The sequence below is a fragment of the Heptranchias perlo genome, chromosome 6 (assembly GCF_035084215.1).
Source record: "Heptranchias perlo isolate sHepPer1 chromosome 6, sHepPer1.hap1, whole genome shotgun sequence".
Taxonomy (NCBI): Eukaryota; Metazoa; Chordata; class Chondrichthyes; order Hexanchiformes; family Hexanchidae; genus Heptranchias; species Heptranchias perlo.
Window position 1 is genome coordinate 2,923,353 of NC_090330.1, and position 23,658 is coordinate 2,947,010.

At 50.6% G+C, this 23,658-nt stretch overlaps 1 protein-coding gene across 1 annotated transcript in view; it reads left to right on the top strand.

Annotated features, from left to right (window-relative positions):
- arap1 (ArfGAP with RhoGAP domain, ankyrin repeat and PH domain 1) overlaps positions 1-23,658 on the top strand; it is a 181,352-nt gene that overhangs the window by 129,990 nt on the left and 27,704 nt on the right. The window contains exons 13-21 of the mRNA XM_067985538.1: positions 6,945-7,114; positions 8,252-8,388; positions 9,786-9,921; positions 10,455-10,557; positions 11,403-11,595; positions 12,184-12,229; positions 14,873-15,036; positions 16,787-17,002; positions 20,323-20,428. Of these exons, the coding sequence (XP_067841639.1) occupies positions 6,945-7,114; positions 8,252-8,388; positions 9,786-9,921; positions 10,455-10,557; positions 11,403-11,595; positions 12,184-12,229; positions 14,873-15,036; positions 16,787-17,002; positions 20,323-20,428 (1,271 nt within the window). The remainder of the gene's footprint in view (positions 1-6,944; positions 7,115-8,251; positions 8,389-9,785; positions 9,922-10,454; positions 10,558-11,402; positions 11,596-12,183; positions 12,230-14,872; positions 15,037-16,786; positions 17,003-20,322; positions 20,429-23,658) is intronic.

The window sequence follows — 23,658 nt, forward strand, 5'->3', positions numbered from 1 at the left end:
AGTGCTGAGGGAGCGCCGCACTGTCGGAGGGTCAGTACTGAGGGAGCGCTGCACTGTCGGAGGGTCAGTACTGAGGGAGTGCTGCACTGTCGGAGGGTCAGTACTGAGGGAGCGCCGCACTGTCGGAGGGTCAGTACTGAGGGAGCACTAGGCTGTCGGAGGGTCAGTACTGAGGGAGCACTAGGCTGTCGGAGGGTCAGTACTGAGGGAGCGCCGCACTGTCGGAGGGTCAGTACTGAGGGAGCGCCGCACTGTCGGAGGGTCAGTACTGAGGGAGCGCCGCACTGTCGGAGGGTCAGTACTGAGGGAGCGCCGCACTGTCGGTGGGTCAGTACTGAGGGAGCGCCGCACTGTCGGAGGGTCAGTGCTGAGGGAGCGCCGCACTGTCGGAGGGTCAGTACTGTGGTTGTGAAAGGCGCTGTATAAATGCAAGTTCTTTCTGATCTCAGGTCCACCTGCCGATCTTCCCTCAACCCTCTTCTTCTCTCCAGAAACGTTCTTCTTGAACTCACTCACTGACCAATTCAAAGATCTTTCCTGGTTACTGGTTCCACAAGACTGTTCCTCTTGGGGATTCATAGAATCATAGAAGTTACAACATGGAAACAGGCCCTTCGGCCCAACATGTCCATGTCGCCCAGTTTATACCACTAAGCTAGTCCCAATTGCCTGCACTTGGCCCATATCCCTCTATACCCATCTTACCCATGTAACTGTCCAAATGCTTTTTAAAAGACAAAATTGTACCCGCCTCTACTACTGCCTCTGGCAGCTCGTTCCAGACACTCACCACCCTTTGAGTGAAAAAATTGCCCCTCTGGATCCTTTTGTATCTCTCCCCTCTCACGTTAAATCTATGTCCCCTCGTTATAGACTCCCCTACCTTTGGGAAAAGATTTTGACTATCTACCTTATCTATGCCCCTCATTATTTTATAGACTTCTATAAGATCACCCCTTATCCTCCTACTCTCCAGGGAAAAAAGTCCCAGTCTATCTAACCTCTCCCTATAAGTCAAACCATCAAGTCCCGGTAGCATCCTAGTAAATCTTTTCTGCACTCTTTCTAGTTTAATAATATCCTTTCTATAATAGGGTGACCAGAACTGTACATAGTACTCCAAGTGTGGCCTTACTAATGTCTTGTACAACTTCATCAAGACATCCCAACTCCTGTATTCAATGTTCTGACCAATGAAACCAAGCATGCCGAATGCCTTCTTCACCACCCTATCCACCTGTGACTCCACTTTCAAGGAGCTATGAACCTGTACTCCTAGATCTCTTTGTTCTATAACTCTCCCCAACGCCCTACCATTAACGGAGTAGGTCCTGGCCCGATTCGATCTACCAAAATGCATCACCTCACATTTATCTAAATTAAACTACATCTGCCATTCATCGGCCCACTGGCCCAATTTATCAAGATCCCGTTGCAATCCTAGATAACCTTCTTCACTGTCCACAATGCCACCAATCTTGGTGTCATCTGCAAACTTACTAACCATGCCTCCTAAATTCTCATCCAAATCATTAATATAAATAACAAATAACAGCGGACCCAGCACCGATCCCTGAGGCACACCGCTGGACACAGGCATCCAGTTTGAAAAACAACCCTCTACAACCACCCTCTGTCTTCTGTCGTCAAGCCAATGTTGTATCCAGTTGGCTACCTCACCTTGGATCCCGTGAGATTTAACCTTATGTAACAACCTACCATGAGGTACCTTGTCAAAGGCTTTGCTGAAGTCCATGTAGACCACGTCTACTGCACAGCCCTCATCTATCTTCTTGGTTACCCCTTCAAAAAACTCAATCAAATTCGTGAGACATGATTTTCATCTCACAAAACCATGTTGACTGTTCCTAATCAGTCCCTGCCTCTCCAAATGCCTGTAGATCCTGTCCCTCAGAATACCCTCTAACAACTTACCCACTGCAGATGTCAGGCTTACCGGTCTGTAGTTCCCAGGCTTTTCCCTGCCGCCCTTCTTAAACAAAGGCACAACATTTGCTACCCTCCAATCTTCAGGCACCTCACCTGTAGCGGTGGATGATTCAAATATCTCTGCTAGGGGACCAGCAATTTCCTCCCTAACCTCCCATAACGTCCTGGGATACATTTCATCAGGTCCCGGAGATTTATCGACCTTGATGCGCGTTAAGACTTCCAGCACCTCCCTCTCTGTAATATGTACACTCCTCAAGACATCACTATTTATTTCCCCAAGTTCCCTAACATCCATGCCTTTCTCAACCGTAAATACCGATGTGAAATATTCATTTAGGATCTCACCCATCTCTTGTGGTTCCGCACATAGATGACCTTGTTGATCCTTAAGAGGCCCTACTCTCTCCCTAGTTACCCTTTTGCCCTTTATGTATTTGTAGAAGCTCTTTGGATTCTCCTTTGCCTTATCTGCCAAAGCAATCTCATGTCCCCTTTTTGCCCTCCTGATTTCTCTCTTAACTCTACTCCGGCAATCTCTATACTCTTCAAGGGATCCACTTGACCCCAGCTGCCTATGCATGTCATATGCCTCCTTCTTCTTTTTGACTAGGGCCTCAATCTCCCGAGTCATCCAAGGTTCCCTACTTCTACCAGCCTTGCCCTTCACTTTATAAGGAATGTGCTTACCCTGAACCCTGGTTAACACACTTTTGAAAGCCTCCCACTTACCAGACGTCCCTTTGCCTGCCAACAGACTCTCCCAATCAACTTCTGAAAGTTCCTGTCTAATACCATCAAAATTGGCCTTTCCCCAATTTAGAATTTTAACTTTTGGGCCAGACCTATCATTCTCCATAGCTATCTTAAAACTAATGGAATTATGATCACTGTCCCAAAGTGATCCCTCACTAACACTTCTGTCACCTGCCCTTCCTTATTTCCCAAGAGGAGGTCAAGTTTTGCCCCCCTCTCTAGTCGGGCCATCCACATACTGAATGAGAAATTCTCCTGAATACACTCAACAAATTTCTCTCCATCCAAGCCCAAATGCTATGGCTGTCCCAGTCAATGTTGGGAAAGTTAAACTCCCCGACTATTACCACCCTATTTTTTCTTGCAGCTGTCTGTAATCTCCTCAGTTTCCCGTTTGGACAACAGGTCAGCCTCGGCCAATCCAGTCATGGCTCCTTTACAATCAGTGGAGACGTGACTGGGAAACGTCTCGCTCTCTCTCGTGCTCTCTCTCTCCCTCACTCTCTCTCTCCCTCACTCTCTCTCTCCCTCACTCTCTCTCTCCCTCTCTCCCTCTCTCTCTCTCCCTCTCCCTCACTCTCTCTCTCCCTCACTCTCTCCCTCTCTCTCCCTCTCCCTCACTCTCTCTCTCCCTCTCTCTCCCTCTCTCTCCCTCACTCTCTCTCTCCTCTCTCTCCCTCACTCTCTCTCTCCCTCTCTCCCTTTATCTCTCTCCCTCTCTCTCACTCTCTCTCTCCCTCTCTCACTCTCTCTCACTCTCTCGCACGCTCTCTCTCTCTCTCTCTCCCTCTCTCACTCTCTCGCACGCGGTCTCTCTCTCCTCTCCCTCTCTCTCCCTCTCCCCCTCTCCCTTTCCTCCTCTCTCCCTCTCCCTCTCCCTCTCTCCCTCTCTCCCCTCTCTCTCTCTCTCTCGGAGGGTGCAATGATTTTACTCCCAACAACCAGTTAAAGAAAAACATCCCCTTTTAAAATGGAGTGAAAAAAGAATCTTATTTCTTTCACCTCATTGTTACAATTTCCTGTTTTTTTTTAAAGAAATATTTGAATCCCTTGTTTCCCTTTCCCCTCCGCATTAAATTAGTTATTGAGAGAGAGGGGAGTCAGAGAGAGAGAGAGAGAGAGAGGAGGGGAGTCAGAGAGAGAGAGAGAGAGAGAGGGGAGTCAGAGAGAGAGAGAGAGAGAGGGGGAGTCAGAGAGAGAGAGAGAGAGAGGGGAGTCAGAGAGAGAGAGAGAGGGGAGTCAGAGAGAGAGAGAGAGGGGAGTCAGAGAGAGGAGTCGGAGAGAGAGAGGAGTCGGAGAGAGAGGGGAGTCGGAGAGAGAGGGGAGTCGGAGAGAGAGGGGAGTCGGAGAGAGAGGGGGAGTCGGTAGAGAGAGGGGAGTCGGAGAGAGAGGGGGAGTCGGAGAGAGAGGGGAGTCGGAGAGAGAGGGGAGTCGGAGAGAGAGGGGGAGTCGGAGAGAGAGAGGGGAGTCGGAGAGAGAGGGGAGTCGGAGAGAGAGGGGGAGTCGGAGAGAGAGGGGAGTCGGAGAGAGAGGGGAGTCGGAGAGAGAGGGGAGTCGGAGAGAGAGGGGAGTCGGAGAGAGAGGGGAGTCGGAGAGAGAGGGGAGTCGGAGAGAGAGGGGAGTCGGAGAGAGAGGGAGTCGGAGAGAGAGGGGAGTCGGAGAGAGAGGGGAGTCGGAGGAGAGAGGGGAGTCGGGAGAGAGAGGGGAGTCGGAGAGAGAGGGGAGTCGGAGAGAGAGGGGAGTCGGAGAGAGAGGGAGTCGGAGAGAGAGGGGAGTCGGAGAGAGAGGGGAGTCGGAGAGAGAGGGGAGTCGGAGAGAGAGGGGAGTCGGAGAGAGAGGGGAGTCGGAGAGAGAGGGGAGTCGGAGAGAGAGGGGGAGTCGGAGAGAGAGGGGAGTCGGGAGAGAGAGGGGGAGTCGGAGTCAGAGAGGGGAGTCGGAGTCAGAGAGGAGAGGAGAGTCAGAGAGAGAGAGGAGAGTCAGAGAGAGAGAGGGGGAGTCAGAGAGAGAGAGGGGAGTCAGAGAGAGAGTGACTGAGTGTGTGAGAGAGTGAGAGAGGGGAGACAGTGAGTGAGTGAGAGAGAAGGGGAGACTGAGTGTGTGAGAGAGAGAGGGGGAGACTGAGTGTGTGAGAGAGAGAGAGAGGGAGACTGAGTGAGTGAGTGAGAGAGAGGGGGAGACTGAGTGAGTGAGGGAGGGGAAGACTGAGTGAGAGAGAGAGGGGGAGACTGAGTGAGAGAGAGAGGGGGAGAGCTGAGTGATGAGAGAGAGGGAGACAGAGAGAGACAGAGGAGACAGTCGGAGAGACAGACAGAGAGAGAGAGAGGAGACAGTCGGAGAGACAGAGAGAGAGAGAGAGGAGACAGTCGGAGAGCGAGAGAGAGAGTGGGGTGGTGGAGTGAGAGCGAGAGAGAGAGTGGGGGGTGGAGAGAGAGTGGGGGTGGAGAGAGCGGAGAGAGTGGGGGGTGGAGAGAGAGAGAGAGTGGGGGGTGGAGAGAGAGAGAGAGAGAGTGGGGGGTGGAGAGAGAGAGAGAGAGAGGAGACAGAGACAGAAAGCACAGACCACCTGGGAGCTGGCAGCATGTTAAGGGGGTTAACAGGTAAAATGGAGAGGAAATCGCAAATCTGCTCCCAACAACCAATTAAGGAAATCATTTGCTTCTAAAATAGAATCCAATAATTTTTTTCGCTACTGTGATTACATCAGAGTTACATAATTTCCTGTTTTAAAAAAATTAAAAATAAAAAATTAAAAATTAAAACCCCGCACATTTCCCTTTTTTTCCCCTTCCCTTTCGATAAATGGAATACAAGCTCTTCTTCCGTGACACAGATTTAAGCTGATTGGCAGAAGGATTAGAGGGAGACATGAGGAAAAACTTTTTTACCCAGAGGGTGGTGGGTGTATGGAACTCGCTGCCCGAATTGGTGGTAGAGGCAGGGACCCTCAACTCTTTTAAAAAGTACCTGGACCTGCACCTAAAGTGCTGTAAGCTGCAGGGCTACGGACCGGGTGCTGGAAGGTGGGATTAGAATGGGCACCTGGTTGTTCTTCGAGCCGGCACGGACAACGATGGGCCGAACGGCCCCCTTCTGTGCTGTATCTTTTCTACGGTTCTATGGTTCTAACTTCTCGTCAGTAACGATACAAGGCGGGGGGGGGGGGAGAGAGTGGCTGGGGAATCTGAGATTAGCAGGCGAGGGCTCTCGGCCTACGGAAGGACAAAAGCCTGGGAGGAAGTAGGGTTGCCAACCCTCCAGGGTTGCCCTGGAGACTCCAGGAATTAAAGATTGACCTCCGGGACACTGCTGCGAGCAAAACACCCCGGGGAGAAAAGTCATAGGGGTGTTAAAATAAATTATGTTTTGCTTTGATTTTCTTTGACACTTTTTGTTTGTTTGTTGTAAGAATATCGGAGATGGGAGGACTGACTGACTGAAGGGCATAAATCATCCAATCGGTTAATGAAGAGTCTGTTCTCTTCCAATTGGCCGGGGAAGCACTATGATGGACATGTCGAGTGACCAATGCTGGGAGTGTGGGGGGGCGGGCGTTGCAATGATGGCCTTGGAGAGAGTGCAGAGGAGATTTCCTAGAATGATTCCAGGGACGAGGGACTTTAGTTATGTGGATAGACTGGAGAAGCTGGGGTTGTTCTCCTTGGAACAGAGAGGAGATTTGATCGAGGTATTCAAAATTATGAAGGGTTTAGACAGAGTAGATAGAGAGAAACTGTTCCCATTGGCGGAAGGGTCAAGAACCAGAGGACACAGATTTAAGGTGATTGGCAAAAGAACCAAAGGTGACATGAGGAAAAACTTTTTTACACAGCGAGTGGTTGGGATCTGGAATGCACTGCCCGAGGGGGTGGTGGAGGCAGATTCAATCATGGCCTTCAAAAGGGAACTGGATAAGTACTTGAGAGGAAAAAATGTGTAGGGCTACGGGGAAAGGGCGGGGGAGTGGGACTAACTGTATTGCTCTTGTATAGAGCCAGCATGGACTCAATGGGCCGAATGGCCTCCTTCCGTGCTGTAAGCTCTCTATGATTCTATGAATCTATGTCGGGCGACCAATGGCGGGAGTGTGGTGGGGGGGAGGGTCATGCGATGAAACCTTCAGGAATATACGTCCAACCAGAGTTGGGCGACCCCCAACTTTGCGTTGATTTGAGGGAGCGCAGGGCTCCTTGTTACCCTCGCTTTGCTACAAAGAAATTCCCCTTTGCTTTTCTTTTACAGCGCTCTGTGCGGCCGTGGTGACCAGTGACCTCGAGGAGACCATGTCGCTGGTATTCTGCGGGGCCGACGTTAGCAGCTTCTCGCGAGACCCTGAACTTGCCTCTCCTATCGCCCTGGCAGAGCAAGCGGGCCAGAGACTGCAAGTGGAGTTCCTGAATCAAAACAAAAAACAAAAACTCAGGTGAGTCCCTCGCCCCCGAATCTGCACTTCCCCTCAGTTTCTTAGGAACCGCTGGACTAAAAAAAGGACCAAGATCCATCTAGGAAACACAGATTTAAGGTAATTGGCAAAACAACCAGAGGGGAGATGAGGAGAAATTTTTTTTTACGCAGCGAGTTGTGATGATCTGGAATGCGCTGCCTGAAAGGGCGGTGGAAGCAGATTCAATAATAACTTTCAAAAGGGGAATTGGATAAATACTTGAAGGGGAAAAATTTTCAGGTCTTTGGGGAAAGAGCAGGGGGAGTGGGACTAATTGGACAGCGCTTTCAAAGAGCCGGCACAGGCACGATGGGCCGAATGGCCTCCTTCTGTGCTGCATGATTCTACGATAGTTTGCCTTGTTACCATCCTGGTCTCGATTAGTGTTACCAGGTACCTCTTGTACCAGGAGATCGCTGCCCCCAGCCAGAAACAGGTCCAGCTCTCACTTGAAGGAATTCAGCAAATCGGGATCGATGTTACGAGGCTCAGCCTGTTCTCGAGGTCGGCTATTCTCTGAGGAAAGAAGAACGGCCCAACCTCTAACCTCGATCAGCCCTTACACAACTTGTAAGAGTGACCGCTGGCCCTCCCTAACATATCCAGTTGGAAGAATGTATCTACACACCCACTGACCTCGTCCCATTATCATCTTATAAATCTCGATCGAATCGTCCCTCTGTCTACAGTTCTGTAAGGTGTAGACGCCCATCCTGGTAGTCGCATAATGGAGTTGTTGACTAATCATGGCAATCGATTTCCTTCATCCGTCTTCCGGATGAGATGTTAAACCGAGGCCCCGTCTGCCCTCTCATGTGGACGTAAAAGATCCCACAGCCATTAATTCAAAGAAGAGCAGGGGAGTTCTCCCTGGTGTCCTGGGCCAATATTTATCCCTCAACCAACATCACTAAAAACAGATTATCTGGTCATTATCACATTGCTGTTTGTGGGATCTTGCTGTGCGCAAATTGGCTGCTGTATTTCCTACATTACAACAGTGACTACACATCAAAAAGTACTTAATTGGCTGTAAAGCACTGTGGGACGTCCTGAGGTGGTGAAAGGCACTATATAAATGCAAGTTCTCTTCGATTGTTACATTGCAGAGACTCCGCGGCTGGAACTGGGCTATTTGGACAAACACTATTACGTGGCCCCACAGTCCATCATTCATAACGGGTTCCTGTACAAGACCGCGTCCGTGGGGAAACCAATCACAGAGAAGAAGTCCAAAGAGGGTAAGGCTTCTCATTGGGCGTACATGTGCATGTGATACTCCTTCATTAACAGGGGTCCCTGACGGTGAGACTCCCTCTTTATGAGGGGTCCCTGACTGTGAGACTCCCTCTTTAAAAGGGGTCCTGACGGTGAGACTCCCTCTTTATGAGGGGTCCTGACGGTGAGACTCCCTCTTTAAAAGGGGTCCTGACGGTGAGACTCCCTCTTTATGAGGGGTCCCTGACGGTGAGACTCCCTCTTTAAAAGGGGTCCTGACGGTGAGACTCCCTCTTTATGAGGGGTCCTGACGGTGAGACTCCCTCTTTAAAAGGGGTCCTGATGGTGAGACTCCCTCTTTATGAGGGGTCCTGACGGTGAGACTCCCTCTTTATGAGGGGTCCCTGATGGTGAGACTCCCTCTTTATGAGGGGTCCTGACGGTGAGACTCCCTCTTTATGAGGGGTCCCTGATGGTGAGACTCCCTCTTTATGAGGGGACCCTGATGGTGAGACTCCCTCTTTATGAGGGGACCCTGATGGTGAGACTCCCTCTTTAAAAGGGGACCCTGATGGTGAGACTCCCTCTTTGAGGGGACCCTGATGGTGAGACTCCCTCTTTATGAGGGGACCCTGATGGTGAGACTCCCTCTTTGAGGGGACCCTGATGGTGAGACTCCCTCTTTATGAGGGGTCCCTGATGGTGAGACTCCCTCTTTAAAAGGGGTCCTGACGGTGAGACTCCCTCTTTAAAAGGGGTCCTGACGGTGAGACTCCCTCTTTAAAAGGGGTCCTGACGGTGAGACTCCCTCTTTATGAGGGGTCCTGACGGTGAGACTCCCTCTTTAAAAGGGGTCCTGATGGTGAGACTCCCTCTTTATGAGGGGTCCTGACGGTGAGACTCCCTCTTTATGAGGGGTCCCTGATGGTGAGACTCCCTCTTTATGAGGGGTCCTGATGGTGAGACTCCCTCTTTATGAGGGGTCCCTGATGGTGAGACTCCCTCTTTATGAGGGGACCCTGATGGTGAGACTCCCTCTTTATGAGGGGACCCTGATGGTGAGACTCCCTCTTTAAAAGGGGACCCTGATGGTGAGACTCCCTCTTTGAGGGGACCCTGATGGTGAGACTCCCTCTTTGAGGGGACCCTGATGGTGAGACTCCCTCTTTATGAGGGGACCCTGATGGTGAGACTCCCTCTTTATGAGGGGACCCTGATGGTGAGACTCCCTCTTTAAAAGGGGACCCTGATGGTGAGACTCCCTCTTTAAAAGGCGACCCTGATGGTGAGACTCCCTCTTTATGAGGGGACCCTGATGGTGAGACTCCCTCTTTAAAAGGGGGCCTTTAGTTGATGTTCTCCATGTGTAACATTTGTCCTGCCTTGCAGCTGATTCTATTTCCGGTTGATGTTCTGACAGAGTTCAGCAAACGATGGTGTGTCCTGGACAATGGGGTCCTCAGTTATTACGAAAGTGACAGGAACTCGACACCCAATGGGACGATCGAGATGCGGGAAGTTGTGTGTCTCGCCATCAACAGTCCTGCTGCGCACGGGTAGGTGGTGACCAGGCTGCCCGTTGAATACTCCCCCACTCACACTGCACATGATTTACACGGAGACATTAGAGCACTACAAGATGTGGTATTTTTGACGGCAGCTGGGAGTATAAATGGGTGTTTCTCCCCTTAGTGTGGGGTTGGGAGTATAAGAAGGGGTATTACTCCCACCACTGTGATGTTGGGAGTATGAACAAGGGTATTACTCCCATTAATGTGGAGTTGGGAATATAAACAGGTATTACTTCCATCAGTATAGAGATGGGAGTATTAACAAGGGTATTACTTCCATCAGTATAGAGTCGGGGATATTAACAAGGGTATTACTTGCACCAGTGTAGAGTTGGGAGTATTAACAAGGGTATTACTTGCACCAGTGTAGATTTGGGAGTATTAACAAGGGTATTACTTTGTGATTAAGCCTTGCTGGGACAGTTGCACCTTGGTTCTGTAGAGGAAGTACCATCGTTGTTGCAGCTGTCAGTGTTTCCTGACTGACACCCTGCTTTGCATTTTTTTGTTCCCTTAAGGTTTGAACACACATTTGAGCTTTTCACGTATTCTGAGCGCCTGTTTCTATTTGGGACAGACAGCGCACTGTCGAACAAAGAGTGGGTCAAATCCATCACCAAGGTAACGCCCCAAGTGTCTTTGCTGCTTGGTTACAATCCTACCGTCTGTCCGGTGTTATGGAAACAAAATCAATAAAGGAATATTTACAGCGGACATTTCCTGTGGTCCAGGAAAGGTTTCAGGTTCCAATGGACGTCGGAATTGTGATAAAGGCCATTGGACAGCGAGCAGGAGCAGGAACCTCAGCTGAATTTCCCCCCCACCCTCCCTGGGGTATTAGGGCCAGTTGTCGCGCTCCACTGCAGGCCGGTGACTCAGATCACCTGGGATCTTCCTGGGTTGTACAGCTCAGTAACACACTGGGCAAGCGCGATTCCAGCACAGCCCCCCGGGGGGGGGGGGGGCGGGGGGAGGGGTATTCCCTTCCTTATCCGGTCGATTCAGTCCCTTCGCCTCCCGCGGGAAAAGCACGGCCGTCGCTGGGGTGTGACAGCTGGGGTGTGACGTTTGATCCGAAGCCCGATGCTGCCCACGTGCATTCACACATGTACGCACGCACATTCGCGCGCGCACACGCACACTCGCATTAACACTCGCACACGCATGCAGTCGCACACGCGCACACTCGCGCACGCACGCACACTCTTTCACGCACATGCACGCGCACACACGCGCACACGCACGCAGGCTCATATACGCTCGCACAGGCACACTCGTACTCACACTGATGCACACTTTTCAGCAAGGGTCACTAGACAGTGATCAGGAGCAGGAACCTTGCCTGGTTTCCCACTGCCCCCTCCTGCCTCTCACCTTCCCCGGTGGATTGGGACCAATTGCAGTGTTGTTTACAGTTGCCGCGGCTCCTGGACGATCTAACCGTGACCATCTCCTCCGTTCCACAGTCCTTCCTCCCGCCCGAGGTCGACCTGCTGAACCATGACTTTGAACGGATCGGGCGCCTGCTGTACAAGGACGGCTTGAACCTGGAGCAGACCAAGGTGGGCTGGTTCGCGCTGGTGGGCTCCACGCTCTTCGCCTGGTTCGAGGACTCGGAGAAGGAGGAGGCGATTAACCTCAGGAAGCTGCAGGAGTTGTGTAAGGGCCCGGCCCCCTTTACTTCATTAGGTGCTCCCCCCACCCCTCCTCACCCATCTCCTCTGCATCCCCACCCTCCCTTCTCTCCCTCCCACCCACCCCCCCCCATCTTATGTCTTCAAAGCCCCCTGTTCTAGGCCCCGTGCTTTGTTTCCCTGCTGCTGCCAGTATTGGGGATATCGCTGAGTGAAATAAAAGGACTTGCATTTATATAGCGCCTTTCACATCCTCAGGGCGTCCCAAAGCGCTTTACAGCCAATGACACACTTTTTCAAGCGCAGTCACTGTTGTAATGTAGGAAACGCAGCAGCCAATTTGCGCATAGCAAGATCCCACAAACAGCAGTGAGATAAATGACCAGATCATCTGTTTTTTTTAGTGATGTTGGTTGAGGGATAAACATCGGCCCCCAGGACACCGGGGGAGAACTCCCTCGCCCTTCGTCGAAATAGTTGCCGTGGGATCTTTTACGTCCTCCCGAGAGGGCAGGCGGGGCCTCGGTTTAACCAATTAAATTTGTTAAACGTTAAGTTTAGTCGTTGAACGGAAATAATTGATGATGTCATCGGGTCCTTTCCATTTTTTCAGCGGAGCAGTCTGATCACGAGGTGCTGGTGTTGGTGGAGAAGAGACGGTGAGTGACGGATAAAAGCTCATTTGATCCGGCTAGATCCACTGGCTACACCTCTTCCCGCCCCCCCCCCCACTCCACCCCCTTTTCCCCGTATTTTGCTCCCCCAGTCAGGGGACGGGGTCACTGGTTGTCGATCAGGAGCGAGACCCCTGACTCCTTATTCTCCCTGCAACCCCCCCCCCCCACCAATAACCCCTCCCTCCCCTCCCCTTCCACCCCCCCTCCCCTCTCCTTCTCCCCTCCCCTTCCACCCCCCCCTCCACTCTCCTTCCCCCCCCCCACCAATACTCCCTCCCCTCCCCTTCCACCCCCCCTCCCCTCTCCTTCCCCCCCCCCACCAATACTCCCTCCCCTCCCCTTCCACCCCCCCTCCCCTCTCCTTCCCCCCCCCCACCAATACCCCCTCCCTCCCCTCCCCTTCCCCCCCCTCCCTCTCCTTCCCCCCCTCCCTCTCCTTCCCCCCCCCCACCAATACCCTCTCCCTCCCCTCCCCTTCCACCCCCCCCTCCCCTCTCCTTCCCCCCCCCCACCAATATCCCCTCCCTCCCCTCCCCTTCCACCCCCCCCCTCCCTCTCCTTCCCCCCCCCACCAATACCCTCTCCCTCCCCTCCCCTTCCACCCCCCCCCCTCTCCTTCCCCCCCCCACCAATACCCCCTCCCTCCCCACTCCTTCCCCCCCCCCACCAATACCCCCTCCCCTCCCCTTCTCCCCCCCCCACCAATACCCCCTCCCCTCCCCTCTCCTTCCCCCCCCCACCAATACCCCCTCCCTCCCCACTCCTTCCCCCCCCCCACCAATACCCCCTCCCCTTCCCCCCCCACCAATACCCCCTCCCCTCCCCTTCTCCCCCCCCCACCAATACCCCCTCCCCTCCCCTCTCCTTCCCCCCCCCCATTCCAGTTTCGCTCAGTCCAATTGTGCCCTTAGCGCTGAGATTAGTTGAATTGAACTTGGGACCTATTGACTCACAGACGGGTACGGTGATGTAGTGGTTTTGTTACTGGACTAATAACCCAGAGAACGTGAGTTCAAATCCCACCAGGGCAGTTTGAGAATTGGAATTCAGTTTTAAAGAATCTGGAAATAAAAACCTGGGTATCAGTAAAAGTGACCGTGAAACTGTGGGATTGTCATTAAAACCCACCAGGTTCACTAATGTCCCTTTAGTGAAGGAAGCCTGCCGTCCTCACCTGGTCTGGGCCTAGCCACGTGTGGAATACAAACCCCAGCACAGACCAGTTGGGCCGAATGGCCTGTTTCCGTGCTGTAGATTCTATGTAAATCTATCCGGCATGGCGGGAAATTGCCCAGTTATGTCCTGTCCACAGAACGCAGGACAAATCCAAACCAATCAGCCCACTCCCAGTCAACAGTGAAGTGGTGGAAGGAGTCGTCAACAGTAGCACTCACTCATCAATAGCTGCCAGAACCACCCGCATATCGGCCGTTCCTTCACCGTCGCTGGGTCAAAATCCTGGAACCCCCTCCCTAACAGCACTGTGGGAGAACCTTCACCACACGGACTGCAGCGGTTCAAGAAGGCGGCTCACCACCACCTTCTCAAGGGGGCAACTAGTGATGGGCAATAAATGCCGGCCTCACCAGCGATGCCCACATCCAAACCAACGTGGTTGACCCTTAACTGAAGTGGCCGAACAAGCCGTTTTAATGCAACGAGTCTTGGTTTGAACACAGCGAGACGGAGGGAGGATGAAGAGTGTGTAGAATTGGGGAGATTTGGAGCTTGGGAGGAAGAAGTTGATGATGGTAACCATGGTAATGTCAATGAAAACTGGTATGTTCCAGGTGTGTGCTGGGGGGTTATACTGCTGCCCTCTTAAAGGGCACTGCTGGCACCTTAAAGGGATGCGAAAATGTCACCGCAGCCAATCAGGGTCACAGGAACAGTAGGAACAGGAGGAGTCCATTCAGCCCCTCGAGCCTGTTCCACCATTCAATTAGATCACGGCTGATCTGCGCCTTAACTCCATTTACCCGCCTTCGATCGATATCCCTTGATACTCTTACCCGACAAAAATCTATTGGCCCCAGTGCCTCTCTACTTCGACAAGTGAATGGATTGGAAGGTGACTCGCTGTATAACTCGCACCGAGCCCCGTTCCCCCATCACCCCCCGTGCTCGCTGACCTACATTGCCTCCCATTCCGGCAAAGCCTTGATTTAAAAATTCTCATCCTCCTATTCAAATCCCTCCGTGGCCTCGCTCCCCCTCCCTATCCCTGTAACCCTCCTCCAGCCCCTACGACCCTCCGAGATCTCTGCGCTCCTCCAATTCCGGCCTCTTGCGCATCCCCCGATTTTAATCGCTCCACCATTGGCGGCCGTGCCTTCAGCTGCCCGGGCCCTAAGCTCTGGAATTCCCTCCCTAAACCTCTCCGCCTCTCTCTCCTCCTTTAAGACGCTCCTTAAAACCTCCCTCTTCGACCAAGCTTTTGGTCACCTGTCCTAATATCTCCTTATGTGGCTCGGTGTCAAATTTTGTTTCGATAATCGATCCTGTGAAGCGCCTCGGGACGTTTTACTACGTTAAAGGCGCTATATAAATGCAAGGAGTTGTTGTTGTTGTTGTGTCACAGTCTTTTCCTTCCCCCTCCCCCCCCCCCCCCCCCGCCCCGCCCAGGACCTTGTACATTCAGGCAGAGAGGAAGCTGGACTTTATCGGATGGAACGGTGCGATCCAGATAGCCGCGGGCAGCACGGGGAACACTTTAGCGGAGCAGCAGCTGACGGACGAAGACATTCCCGTGCTGGTGGAGCGCTGCATCGCGTACATCACACAGTACGGTGAGTCAGAAATCCCGCTGCGGAGAAACGGGAGGCCCTGTGTGGGAGAAATCTCCATCGAGGTGGTATGGGTGAGGCCCCTCTCCATCCTTGGTCTCCGGGCTTTGTCCCCATTTACTCAGCGCCTTTCATAACCCCAGGATGCCCCAAAGCGCTTTACAGCCAAAGAGGCACATTTTAAAAAAATTACTCACTGTTGTAATGTAGGAAACACGACAGCACAGCAAGATCCCACAAACAGCAACGTGATAATACCCAGATAATCTGTCTTTTAAGTGATCTTGGTTGAGGGATAAATATTGGCCCCAGGACACCGGGGAGAACTCCCCCTGCTCTTCTTCGAAATAGTGGCCGTGGGTTCTTTTATGTCCACGGGGCCTCGGTTTAACGTGTCGTCCAAAAGACGGCACCTCCGACAGTGCAGCACTCCCTCAGTACTGGACTGGGAGTGTCGGCCTGGATTGTGTGCTCAAGTCTCCAGAGTGGGGCTCGAACCCACGATTTCTCTGACTCCAAGGCCGCTGAGCCATGGCTGACACCTTTACTGAAGGTGGTGACATGGTGATGAAGGGCTTCACTCACGTGCCTGTTCTTTATGCCTGAGTCGAGTCGGTGGGAGTTGTCTGGCCAAATAACCATTGGGGGCACTGTACTCCAGTCTGGTTCTGTTCCCATTGGAACAGGAGGAGGCCACTCAGCCCCTCGAGCCTGTTCCGCCATTCAATTAGATCATGGCTGATCTGTATCTTAACTCCATCTACCCGCCTTGGTTCTGTATCCCTTAATACCCTTACCCAACAAAAATCGATCAATCTCAGTTTTGACATTTTCAATTGACCCCCAGCCTCAACAGCTTTTTTGGGGGGAGAAAATAGTTTCTCTCTATCCATCCTATCGAATCCTTTAATCATCTTAAACACCTCGATTTGATCACCCCTTAATCTTCGCTATGCGAGGGAACACAAGCCGAGTCTGTGCAACACGCCCTCATAATTTAACCCTTTCAGCCCCGGTATCATTCAGGAGGAACGCTGGGTGAGAAAGACAGAAAATTGGGCTGAGTGGGAGGGTGGAAATTTTCTCCCTACTTATGTTAAAATTGTGTCGAGCCTTGGTTAGTCCACACTTGCACAGTTCTGGTCTCCATATTATAAAAACAATATAGAGGCGCCGGAGAAGATGCAAATAAGATTTACTAGGTTGAAACCAGAACTGAGAGGATATACCTATCAGGAAAGGCTGGACAGGCTGGGGCTCTTTTCTCTAGAAAAGAGAAGGCTGAGGGGAGACCTGATCGAGGTCTTTGAGATTATGAAAGGGTTTGATAGGGTAGACGTAGAGAAGATGTTTTCACTTGTGGGGGAGACCAGAACTAGGGGGCCATAAATATAAGATAGTCGCTAATAAATCCAATAGGGAATTCAGGAGAAACTTCTTTAAGAACATAAGAAATGTTTACCCAGACAGTGGTGAGAATGTGGAACTCGCTCCCACAAGGAGTAGTTGAGGTGAATAGTGTAGATACATTTAAGGGGAAGCTGGATAAACACATGAGGGAGAAAGGAATAGAAGGATATGCTGATAGGGTGAGATGAAGTAGGGAGGGAGGAGGCTCGTGTGGAGCATAAACACCAGCATGGACCTGTTGGGCCAAATGGCCTGTTTCTGTGCTGTACATTCTATGTTATTTAATGTAATTCTGTGTAATATACATACTTTAATTCTCGGCTTGATCCTGCACGTCCTACAGGTTTGACTTCTGAAGGGATTTACAGGAAGAGCGGCCAAAAGTCAAAGACCACCAATCTGCTGGAGATGTTTCTGAAAAACGCCCGGAGCGTGAGGTTGAGGGAAGGGGACCATCATGTCGACGACGTCTCGAACACTCTGAAGCGGTTCTTCAGAGAGAGTATCGGAGAGAGCATCTTCACCAATCAGGTCTACCAAGACTGGCTCAACACGTCAAGTATGGGAATGACCTGCCCTCCATTTATTACATGTAGATGTATCTGAACAGCACAGGATCGTAAAAGGCCTGAATGAGGGAGATACTCCATCCAATACTTGCTTTATGCTTCCCTCTCTTTCCCCCGCAGTGAATCTTTGTACTTATCATGGGGAGGGATGTTGGTGGTCAGGAATGGAACCCTTCCCACTTCTGTGCCTAGCTCTAATCTTAAAAATTATGCTACCTTGTTCAGGATTTCTCCCACTCCTGGTTCAGCTGTAACACAGTTAGATACAGAGTAAATCTCCCTCTACACTGTCCCGTCAAACACTCCCAGGGCAGGTACAGCACGGGTTAGGTACAGAGTAAAGCTCCCTCTACACTGTCCCATCAAACACTCCCAGAGCAGGTACAGCACGGGTTAGATACAGAGTAAAGCTCCCTCTACACTGTCCCATCAAACACTCCCAGGGCAGGTACAGGGTTAGATACAGAGTAAAGCTCCCTCTACACTGTCCCATCAAACACTCCCAGGGCAGGTACAGCACGGGTTAGATACAGAGTAAAGCTCCCTCTACACTGTCCCATCAAACACTCCCAGGGCAGGTACAGCACGGGTTAGATACAGAGTAAAGCTCCCTCTACACTGTCCCATCAAACACTCCCAGAGCAGGTACAGCACGGGTTAGATACAGAGTAAAGCTCCCTCTACACTGTCCCATCAAACACTCCCAGGGCAGGTACAGCACGGGTTAGATACAGAGTAAAGCTCCCTCTACACTGTCCCATCAAACACTCCCAGGGCAGATACAGCACGGGTTAGATACAGAGTAAAGCTCCCTCTACACTGTCCCATCAAACACTCCCAGGGCAGGTACAGCACGGGTTAGATACAGAGTAAAGCTCCCTCTACACTGTCCCATCAAACACTCCCAGGGCAGGTACAGCACGGGTTAGATACAGAGTAAAGCTCCCTCTACACTGTCCCATCAAACACTCCCAGGGCAGGTACAGCACGGGTTAGATACAGAGTAAAGCTCCCTCCGCACTGTCCCATCAAACACTCCCAGGGCAGGTACAGCACGGGTTAGATACAGAGTAAAGCTCCCTCTACACTGTCCCATCAAACACTCCTGGATTAGGTATAACTAGTCTTCCTTTGTCTTACCCAACAATGCACCTTATCCTTAATCTTAAGATACCATTTTGTACTACACCAGTGTGACAATTTCAATAATGGTTCTGTCACTGGACTAATAATCTGGAGAACATGAGTTCAAGTCCCACCAGGGCAGATAGAGAATTTGAATTCAGTTTTAAAAATCTGGAAATAAAAATCTGGTCTCAGTAAAAGTGACCGTGAAACTGTCGGATTGTCGTAAAAACCCAACTGGTTCACTGATGTCCTTTAGGGAAGGAAACCTGCCGTCCTTACCCGGTCTGGGCCTATACGTGACTCCAGTCCCACTCTTGGTTGACCCTGAACTGCCCTCTGAAGTGGCCTAGCAAGTCCCTCAGTTGTACCAAAACCACTACCAGCGGTTCAAGAAGGCCCACCACCATCTTCTCAGGGAAACTAGGGGATGGGCAATAAACGCCGGCCTCGCCAGCGACGCCCACATCCCGAGAATTAATTTTTAAAAATTAGATCGACACTGTCCCAGACTCATTTCACATCGATGCCTTACAGACAAGAGGTGACAAGAGACTTTCATTCCATTAGTCAGGACTGAGTTTGAACCCGGGTGCCAGGGGTGATGGGACTATGTCAAACCAACTCAATGCTCCGTATTTCATGTGTTTTTAGTTGAAACAAGGTGTTCCAAGAGGGACTGAACTTCAGGCGTTAGTGCGGGACTGATTTCACCACATAGGGACAGGGGGAGGCCATTCGGCCCCTCGAGCCTGTTCCGCCATTCAATGAGACCATGGCTGATCTGTGCCCCAACTCCATCCACCTGCCTTGACTCCATATCCCTTAATACCCTCGGCCAGCAAAAATCTATCGATCACAGATTTAAAATTATTAATTGAGCATCTGCTGCTCTCTGTGGGAGAGAGTTCCACACTTCTATCACCCTTTACATGAAGAAGCGTTTCCTAACTTCTCTCCTGGACGGCCTGGCTCTGATTTTTAAGGTTAGCTCCCCTTGTCCTAGACCAGTTAAAGACTCGAGAGAATATCTTTGTGGTGGATTCGGATGCAAAGCTCCTCATGGATTTTGTTTTCATTGAGAGGTAAAGGACCACAGTGCGTTACACCACCCAATAGGTCAGACGAACAGGAGAGAAAATTAGGTCAATCGAGAAGTAGAGATTATGGGATGCTGAACTTGGGATTTTAAACTCTACCAATTGTAGAAAGAAGGAAAGACCGGGAGATCTACTGGGAAAGGATAAGGTAGGGTTTAAAAAAAGGTGTAATGAGTGTGGATTTCGACACCGTGAAGACCCAGGATCCCAACTTAACGAATGAGATTAATGAATGAGGCTCTTTTTAGTAGGTCTACTAAGAGTTGGAGTGAGCCTTTGGTTCAGTGGGAGCACTCCCGCCTCTGAATCAGAAGGTACAGGGTTCGAACCCGGCTCCAGCCAGTGCTGGCAAGCGGAGGCCGGGGGGGGGCTCCAGCCAGTGCCGGTGAGGGGAGTCCGGGGGGGGGGCTCCAGCCAGTGCCGGCGAGCGGGGGCCGGGGGGCTCCAGCCAGTGCTGGCGAGGGGGGGCCGGGGGGCTCCAGCCAGTGCCGGCGAGAGGAGGCCGGGGGGCTCCAGCCAGTGCCGGCGAGTGGGGGCCGGGGGGCTCCAGGCCAGTGCCGGCGAGGGGGGGCCGGGGGGCTCCAGGCCGTGCCGGCGAGCGGGGGCCGGGGGGCTCCAGCCAGTGCCGGCGAGCGGGGGCCGGGGGGCTCCAGCCAGTGCCGGCGAGGGGGGTCCGGGGGGCTCCAGCCAGTGCCGGCGAGGGGGGTCCGGGGGGCTCCAGCCAGTGCCGGCGAGGGGGGTCCGGGGGGCTCCAGCTCTGAATTCTGGGATGATATCCAGCGGAATATTCTTGTCTGGTGGGCGTGGGTGCCTCCCCCCCCTCATCGTGTGGGTTGTTGGAGCCCATAAACCCTCCCCCCGTACAGGACTAACCCCCCCCCACTATCGACTGGTGTAAAGATGGCTACGGCCAATGGAAGGAGCGATCACGTCGCGGCCTGTCAGACTGTTAATCCGCCTGTGAATCTTCACACTGATCTCCAAGGGAAGAGCGCGAAGATACAAAAATAACAATTCAGAGCTGAAATCATTCTTTAATAAACGTGACTTTATTATTGACCACTTTTGATTTCTTTGTATCTCAGTGATTCCTGAAGAGGGACAGAAGATCCTGCAGTACCAGAAGCTCTTTTCATGTCTGCCCAAAGTCAACGGTGCGGCACTCAAAACCTTGATCAACCATCTCTACTGGTAAGGCTCCAACTCCAACTTACTCTTTGTAAGGACGCCCAAAATGGGATGCCCTAAACCGCACACAGTACTCTAGCTGTGGCCTAACCAATGTTTTGTGCAAAGTCATCATTACTTCTCAACTGCATCCTCCAAGCCCTTCCTTACTCAATGCGCCACCTCCTCCTCTCCTCTCATTCCTCCTCACCACCTTAAGATGCGAGAGCTCCTCACCTCCTTCACTCTTTCCTTCCGCCTGCAACCTTTTAAGAATCAATCTCCTCGCGGCTGGAGAAGAACTTGGAGCACGAGGGGGCGGATCCAGTTGTCGTGGTTCACGCAGGAACCAACGACGTGGGTAGGAATAAGAATGAGGTTCTGCTGAGGGAGTTTGAGGAGCTAGGGTCCGAATTAATAAGCAGAACCTCAAAGGTAATAATCTCTGGATTACTGCCTGAGCCATGAGCAAATTGGCACAGGGACAAACAGATCAGAGAGTTAAATGCGTGGCTCAAAGAGTGGTGTGGGAGACAGGGGTTTCGATTCATGGGGCACTGGCACCAGTACTGGGGAAAGAGGGAGCTGTTCTGACGGGAGGGGCTTCACTTAAACCAGGCTGGGAGCAGCGTTCCGGGCGAATCGAATAACTAGGGCTGTAGATAGGGCTTTAAACTAAAAAGGCAGGGGGAGGGGGAGGAGTCAGGTGAGGGGAAATTTAGAAATCTAATGAGATAAGTCAAGGCGACAGAGCAGTGTAGTGATTTGGGTAAAGATAAGCAGAGTGCGGCAGGAAGGGACAGAGAGTTCACCAATAATAGAACATCAGCAAATAAGGTCAGAACAGGAAAAAATGGTAAAAAGTCAAAATTAAAGGCTCTTTATCTGAAGGCACGGAGCATTCGTAACAAGATAGACGAATTAATTGCACCAATAGAGATAAACGGGTTTGATCTAATAGTCATTACAGAGACATGTTTACAAGGTGATCAAGGATGGGAACTAAATAGTCCAGGGTACGTGACATTTAGAAAAGAGAGACAGAATGGAAAAGGAGGGGGTGTAGCCCTAATAATAAAGGTTGACATAAGGACAGCGGTGAGAAAGGATCTTGGCTCGGAAAATCAGGGAGTAGAATCAGTCTGGGTGGAAATAAGAAATAACAAGGGGCAGAAAACACCGGTGGGAGCAGTTTATAGGCCCCCTAATAGTAGCAATACCATTGGACAGAGGATTAATCATGAAATAATAGGAGCTTGTAATAAAGGTAATGCAGTAATCATGGGAGACTTTAATCTTCATATAGACTGGGCAAATCAAATTGGCAAAGGTAGTTTGGAGGTCGAGTTCATGGAATGCATTCGAGACGGTTTCTTAGAGCAATACATCATGGAACCAACTAGGGAACAGGCTATTTTAGATCTTGTATTGTGTAATGAGACAGGGTTAATTAGTAATCTCATTGTAAAGGATCCTCTGGGGAAGAGTGATCATAATATGATAGAATTTCATATTGAGTTTGAGAGTGACGTACTTAAGTCAGAAACTAGAGTTTTAAACTTAAATAAAGCCAATTACATAGGTATGAGGGGTGATTGGCTAAGGTAGATTGGGGAATTAAATTCAAGGGTGTGATGGTTGAAAAGCAATGGCAAACATTTAAAGAAATATTTCAATATTCTCAACAAATATACATTCCATTGAGAAATAAAAACTCCACGGGACGAGTGATCCATACGTGGTTAGCTAAAGAAATTAAGGATAGTATTAGATTGAAAGAAGAGGCCTGTAATGCTGCCAAGAATAGTAAGCCTGAGGATTGGGAGAGTTTTAGAAACCAGCAAAGGACGACCAAAAAATTGATAAAAAGGAAGAAAATAGAATATGGAAGTAAACTAGCAAGAAATATAAAAATGGATTGTAAGACCTTCTACAAGTATGTAAAAAGGAAGAGAGCAGCAAAAGTAAACATTGGTCCCTTAGAGGCTGAGAGGAGAGAAATTATAATGGGGAAATCAGGAAATGGCAGATGCGTTAAACAAATATTTTGTATCTGTCTTCACAGTAGAAGACACAAAAAGCATACCGGAAATAGTGGGGAACCAAGGGGCAAATGAGAGTGAGGAACAAAGTAATTAATATCAGTGGAGACAAAGTGCTGGACAAACTAATGGGACCAAAAGCTGATAAATCCCCTGGGCCTGATGGCCTACATCCTAGGGTTCTAAAAGAGGTGGCTGCAGAGATAGTGGATGCATTGGTTGTGATCATCCAAAATTCCCTAAATTCTAGAACAGTCCCAGTGGATTGGAAGGTGGCAAATGTAACCCCGCTATTCAAGAAAGGAGGGAGAGAGAAAACAGGGAACTACAGGCCAGTTAGCCTGACATCGGTCGTCGGGAAAATGCTGGAATCCATTATTGAGGAAGTGGTAACAGGGCACTTAGAAAATCATAATATGATTAGGCAGAGTCAACATGGTTTTATGAAAGGGAAATCGTGTTTGACAAATTTATTAGTTTTTTGAGGGTGTAACTAGCAGGGTAGATAAAGGGGAACCAGTGGATGTGGTATATTTGGATTTTCAAAAGGCATTCGATATGGTGCCACATAAAAGGTTGTTACACAAGATAAGGGCTCATGGGGTTGGGGGTAATATATTAACATGGATAGAGGATTGGTTAAAGGACAGAAAACAGAGAGTCGGGATAAACGGGTCATTCTCAGGTCGGCAGGCTGTAACCAGTGGGGTGCCGCAAGGATCGGTGCTTGGGCCTCAGCTATTTACAATCTATATTAATGACTTAGATGAAGGGACCGAGTGTAATGTATCCAAGTTTGCTGACGATACAAAGCTAGATGGGAAAGTAAGCTGTGAGGAGGACACAAAGAGTCTGCAAAGGGATATAGACAGGTTAAGTGAGTGGGCAAGAAGGTGGCAGATGGAGTATAATGTGGGGAAATGTGAGGTTATTCACTTTAGTAGGAAGAATAGAAAAACAGAATATTTTTTAAATGGTGAGAAACTATTAAATGTTGGTGTTCAGAGAGACTTGGGTATCCTCATACAAGAAACACAAAAAGTTAGCATGCAGGTACAGCAGGCAATTAGGAAGGCAAATGGCATGTTGGCCTCTATTGGAAAGCGGCTGGAGTACAAGAGTAAGGAAGTCTTACTACAATTGTACTGCTTACAGTTTTGGTCTCCTTATCTAAGGAAGGATATACTTGCCTTAGAGGCAGTGTAATGAAGG